Source organism: Rhipicephalus sanguineus, chromosome 1 (genome assembly GCF_013339695.2).
Source record: "Rhipicephalus sanguineus isolate Rsan-2018 chromosome 1, BIME_Rsan_1.4, whole genome shotgun sequence".
Lineage (NCBI taxonomy): Eukaryota > Metazoa > Arthropoda > Arachnida > Ixodida > Ixodidae > Rhipicephalus > Rhipicephalus sanguineus.
In genome coordinates this window covers 307,609,315-307,615,314 of record NC_051176.1, presented here as the reverse complement: position 1 = coordinate 307,615,314, position 6,000 = coordinate 307,609,315, and the positions used below count along the sequence as shown (strand labels likewise).

The window sequence follows — 6,000 nt, the reverse complement described above, 5'->3', positions numbered from 1 at the left end:
TTGTTTGCTTATTAAATACTGATCTTAGGAATGTTTGGTACCTTCGTAAAGACAATTTAACAGCATATATATAATGATGACAGTCTTGTGATAACAGTAACTCCTTAAGAAAAAAAAATGAAAGCCAATTTTTGGCCCTTTGGTGTTGCTTCCAGTAACTGCGCGCTCTTAAATGAGTGTCTGGATCCACCACTGATCTTAGTGTGATCACGGCAGTGTCCAGACAAGAGACGACGTTGAATGCAATGTTTGGTCGGTTCAAGATGTTCCAGCCTCTGCCCACACGAACAGAACGAAAACGTGGAGTTCATGCGGGAGCGCAAAATAAAAGGCAAGGCGCGATACTCCACCGATTCCTCCTGCGCGACATGCACCGTGCAGGTAAAGTGCAGGCGCTCCGATGGACCGCAGCGCCCCCTGCGCAAGCATCCGTTGCGCTAGGCGGACGCGGCCTTGCATGGGGACGGCGCGGAGACGGCAGACTAGCCAGTATATTCTAGGGACCGCAGTCTTACTGCGACTTTAAAATAAAAATTGCCCCAGCGCAATGATGATGATAGCATTTGCAGCGTCATCTCTTGGTCGGATACTTTAGTTCACAACGCCACCGGTACCCTTATTTCCGTTGCACTGTCAAAGGTACAGTTTCTCTTCTTTAAGTGGATGTATGGTTGTATTGGTTGTGGCGGTTGTGGTTGCGGGTTACGGTGTGGTAGCGTGTACGCTTGCTTGGAAAAGCAGACCGGCCGCTGCTTTTAGGCTTCGGCATTTCGATAGCGATAGCGATAAATGACGAGAGGCAGACCGTCCGCCCGTTTCTTCTTTAAGCAGGCTCCCCTGTAATGTTCGTTTTCTCTGGCTGGAACTTCATAAGTCGACGCACAGCCAGCGCAGCTTCGACGTTACGAAAACACTACAACAGCTGCGGACTGCATGAACAGAGGTACAGTGCCACAACTTTTGATGAATAATGCAGTTATTGCTGCTGTAATTATGGATGTCGCCTATGTTCCGCATTTTGGTGTGGTCAACGTTGACACGTACCGGTGTCGCACGGTGCATTTTCAATCTGGCTTGACCGCTATTGTGTCCTTTCCATGGCCTGCGCAAATGAGCCAATCGCAAAAGACCTTTATATCCTGATGGTTCTGTACAGCGGCAAAAAAAAAAAAAAAAGCATCGTGTAACGTCCATATGCGACGACTAGCGCCACCGTGGCAGCGTCGGAGGAATGTGGTAGTGCGCTGTCCGCAACCGAAAGTGCTTGAGCCAGTATGGGCACCGTGCATACGTTAGGAGCCGCCGCAGTCGCGCGCTGCTTCCAGCGCCAAAGCGGCCACGGCAGCAGATCTGGCGGGATAAGGGAGCAGACAATGCAGGCGGCGGCAAGCCACTGCGTCGTGTTTTGGTGCTTCGCTTGAGGCGTTTCCTTTCCCGTTTGCTTCCAAAAGACGGCAAATTGTTAGCAGCTGTCCGAGAACGCAGCGTTAGCGCGGGTGCTTCTTTTCGCCAGACCTCGTGTATGCTCAGGCGAATGCGGCAATATTAAATACATGAGCTGGCGGAAGACAACGGAGGTGACGAGCCCGTTGAGCGAAACTGCGCACGTGTAACGCGGGCCGTCTCACTCGCCAAACAATCGCAGCTTATCACCTTCGGGCTAACGCGGCAGCGAACTCAGCGGCAGCTTGAAACTGGCGATACCAGCAATTGCACTGTCACGGCCGCTGAATGAAAAAACTCTTTCCATCGAACGGCCATGGCGCTGCATTCGCTGCGCCGACTTAACCAGTGCAGCCGAGTTCGTCGTCGTGGCTCGTGTTTTGCTGCCATGGCACTGCAAAGCGTGCCAATTATTATTACGTTTGGATTCAGAGAGCTACGTGATATATTTTTAGTTTCCTCCGTGGAGCTAATCTGAAGGGCAGGGACCTCCTCGAAGCGGGGCACGTTCACGGCGTCCTGGAAGAGGTGTTGCTGGGCAGATGAAGAATCACGGGCAAATGCAACCCCAGAAAAAAAAAAATACCCCATCTATTCACAAAACTCACTTTTGTCGTCGAGCGAGTGCGATCCACCGTTCACGCCGATTCCGTTCATATTCTCTAAATAGAAACCGGTAAAAACGCGTGCCCGGATAATTCCTGTAGGTGTTATTGCACCCAACAATGCAGCAATTATTCCTTGAGTTCGGCATTCCTACGAACAGCGGAACCGGCACAAAACGAACTGCCGGCGAAAATACCTCGCTCCGTCGCAGTGGGAGCGTGGAGCGAGCAGGGGTGCAATCGCGGAGCGATGTTGTCTGCTATATTATTCTTATCGTCCACCACCTGCTGCTGACTGATCGCGTTGATAACGCGGGCAGACCGTCGCTCTGGTCACTGGCCAAGCGCGAAAAGCACGAAAAGTATAGTCATCGTAGAAGACATAGTTCCTCGACTTCACCCCATTGCGAGCGCGTCAGAGCATCCCGCCAAATCTGCGCTTCTTGCCGCTAGGGACGTCTTCGCTCGGGCAGCGGAGTTACGTCTGCACGGAGCCTATAGACCTTCCGCTTTCGGTAGTGTTGTGCCACTGTTTTCAAAGTGCTAAGACTTGTAAAGTTTCTTTCACTCTTACACGCAACACGAGGGAAGCAAACTCGATCAGTAAGGTAAAATAGGCCTGCTAAACGCCAGGCCTGCGCGGGACAAGCGTCACAGTCACAGCGAAATCTGGAAGAGCGGCTTTTCTCGAGCCAGATGTAAGCTCTCTTGGGGCAGGTACTACAAGAACACTTGCAAGGTATCCACTACGGCAGAAATTATCACAATTTTTGTGAAGTAGGGAGGCACCCACTACGCCATTATTCTTCATTCTGCGGAGAAGCTAGGTACCAGCTACACATCTGTAAGGCATTGTGTGCACTTTGTTGATGCTGTGGCTGATGACAATGAAGTATTATGGCTTAGCCCTTTGTAATGGGTTGGAAGCTTTAAAGGACCCACTCGTTATGCTATTCGCATTGTGTGATGCCTGGATGTTACTATGCACTTCCACCACGCTGTATTACATATGTTAATGTGATTTCTTGCCCAACATGATGCCTGTATAGGGTCTTTTTGCGAAGGAGTTTCAAGCACCGGCATGGCTCTTTGGTAGAATACTCAACTGCCACGCAGAGCTCAAATCATATATGATCCTGGATATTGTTTTCTCATTTCGCACGATAGCGGTTACGGATACCGGCGGGAGACAATTACGCCACCAAAATCGGCTATTGTTGTGATCTCACAACAGCTTTTGATGTAAAAAGTTTTGGGTGTCGTTTTCATGTGCTGCAACTCGCAAGTGCAACAATGACGATATTGAAGTAAGTGCTGCAATGTATGTTATCTCGCGCTTAAATTCTGCCTTCTGTTGAAGCGCCATTATAAATTTCAGTTAGTATTAATGCTAACAATCTGGATATACAATGCTAGCTCATTTAATCGATAATCACTTCACATTTTTCGTTGCATTCTCGCATTAACGCTTGTACGTGGGACTATCTTATCAGCGGATTTTCGAGCATATAGTTTATTATGCTTATTATGAACTAGAACCAAGTTGCCAAAGCAGATGCTCAATCAAATGCTGGCAAGTAGCTTGAAGATAGTCATAAATGACATTTCGTGAACGATTTGTGTGTGGCACATATTCGTGGTTAGCCATTAAAATTCGAATGTTCTAAAACGTACTTACGCACAAGCAACAGTGTTGAATACACCGTAGTTTAAAAACCTTATTACTTCCATATTACAAATCTCAGTTGTAACAGTGCATGGTGTGGTTTTATATGTGGTTGGGTGATGCGCTATATGCAGTAATCTTAATTTATAAATCATTTGTATGAGACATCTTGCAGTCTGCAACAAATAAGTTATTGCAGATTCAGCATCATGTGTTATTAGAATTCAATAGCCAACCACACTGCATTCTTTCTGCTTGTATCTTCGTGGATTGTGCAGTCCCTTTCTCGAGTACCTCTTGCCGATGTGCCATGAGATGTTCAAGCAAAATTGCTGTCAGGCAACATCACTGCATTTAATTTTCCTCTCGCTGAGCGCCGTGTGCATGTTACTCATGGAGAAGTATCGGTTTGCTGTATAAGAATGCTTGCTTACATCACTTTACCTGTGGTGCCACCCCTGCAATGAACAGAGCTTGATCAATTTGTTGAGCTGATCATGACAGTGTGGTTCTCAGTGTGTGGAATCCAAACAAGACAGAAGTTCAGGGGGAAATGAAGGCTTGAAGTGATGAGAATCATGAAATAAGGGATGTTGCTAGAGCCAGAATTTTGATAAGGGGACTTTTCTTCATTATAGCATAGTCAAATTAGTGCATATGAAGACGGACTCAAAGCGATGATGCAGACGAGGACAGGCGCTAACTACTGTTTATTGTGAAAACACCCACTGATTTATATACATTTTGTTATACATATGCCATGACAAATCATGAGTACGCTATGGAAAACAATGTGGAACAGATCAAAAAGCGCTTTGCATGAAATATGAAGAACGCAATTCTAGCAAAGCTGTGAAGAAGGGCTTCGAAAGCAGTAAGTTAAAACATTCAGATCAAGCCATTTTTGTTTGCAGCATTTTACAACACAACAGTAGCATCGATTATGACATTTCTTGGTAGTGCATGCTGCTGTAGCACTCGTTTTTGTTTTTTGACATGGATCAGACAAATGAAACAATCGGCTATTCTGCGATGGGCACGTTAGATCAGTGGATAAGTTCATCGCCCTTTTTATGATGGTTAAATACGTAAAGCAAATTCAACGTGCCCCAGAATGCAATTTAATCGCTAGTTCGCGCCATGTAGCTGCACAGCCAGCTGAGCAAGGAAACATTAGTACTCAGTTTCATCTTTCTAGTGCCGACAGGTGGTGCCATATCTCTTGCGAGTGAAACTCTAGCTCGAAAGCGTAATAGACAAACACTCAAACAGTGGTTTCTTCTTGCCATAGAGTTTTCCACTATTGCCTAGAGCAGGGGTGCAACAGCTTCGCCAGTTGCGCCAGTGTGATACGATTCCTAATTTTTACGCCAAGCTGAGCCAAAACTGTGAAATAGTTGAAATCGTGCCACGCTGTGCAAAAATGTCCCACCATCCTCAAAATTTTCTCAGTTGCACTAATTTTAGAAATAAATGGAGGCCTTGTTGTCCACCTGCAGTTTTGGCAACATTATCCAATCCAATGCAGACGCGCATACCTTAACCCTAATCCTAGCTCCACCGCGAAATAAAAGAAAAAAGGACAGTGCTTCTAAAATTTCCTGGCCTTGTTCTATCGCGTGCAGAACGCTTTTTAAGCCACTTTCGCCGCAGCAGGGAGGTGCAGTGCAAGAAAGCGTACTAAAATTTGAAGGGGCTGTTGTACTAGCTGTCACGGGAAACAGCCCATTTTGTTCCTTAATTACTTATGCATGCACGCGCTGTATAATTACGAGTACTAGTATGATCGCTGACATCTAAAAAAATTACTGGCAATCATTCAGAGCTGTGTATGACGTTTCTGTGGCCCTGAGAAACAATAAACAAGAATGTACGCCGGTTTTCTTTTTTTGCCACCCCCACTCGCTCCTCTCCTGCTTTACAAGTCTCCCGAATTTCAAAGTCGCCAGGTTTGCAGGTCCACATTAGCATTTGCAGCACCTGTCATATGGTTTGACAGGCACTGCAAAAGCTAATATGGACTTCATCATTTTTTGCACTGTGGAGTGGATCCAACAAACTGATTTTATTAAAATAGCAGTTCACATGTGCACTGTGCTGATGTTGAATGGTTTGTACATATTTTTTGTTTTCTTTTCTAAAAGTAAACCTGTGTTATACTGCTCCAAAGTTGCGCTTTTGTGCTAAAAGATGGAGTTTTTTTTCCCCGTAACCGGCTCCAAATCTGGATTTTCGTGCCCCAAAAGCAACATTTAGCTGCTCCAAAAATTGCTCCAAATCCTATTT

General features: G+C 46.0%; 1 protein-coding gene across 2 annotated transcripts in view; it reads left to right on the top strand.

Annotated features, from left to right (window-relative positions):
* Nucleotides 1-681: 681 nt before the first annotated feature.
* The window catches only part of LOC119379410 (insulin-degrading enzyme), a 439,455-nt gene continuing 434,136 nt past the window's right edge, over nt 682-6,000 (top strand). For both annotated transcript variants that reach the window (XM_049411974.1, XM_037648727.2), the window contains exon 1: nt 682-943. In XM_049411974.1, coding sequence (XP_049267931.1) covers nt 843-943 — 101 coding nt within the window. In that variant the 5' untranslated portion in view covers nt 682-842. The remainder of the gene's footprint in view (nt 944-6,000) is intronic.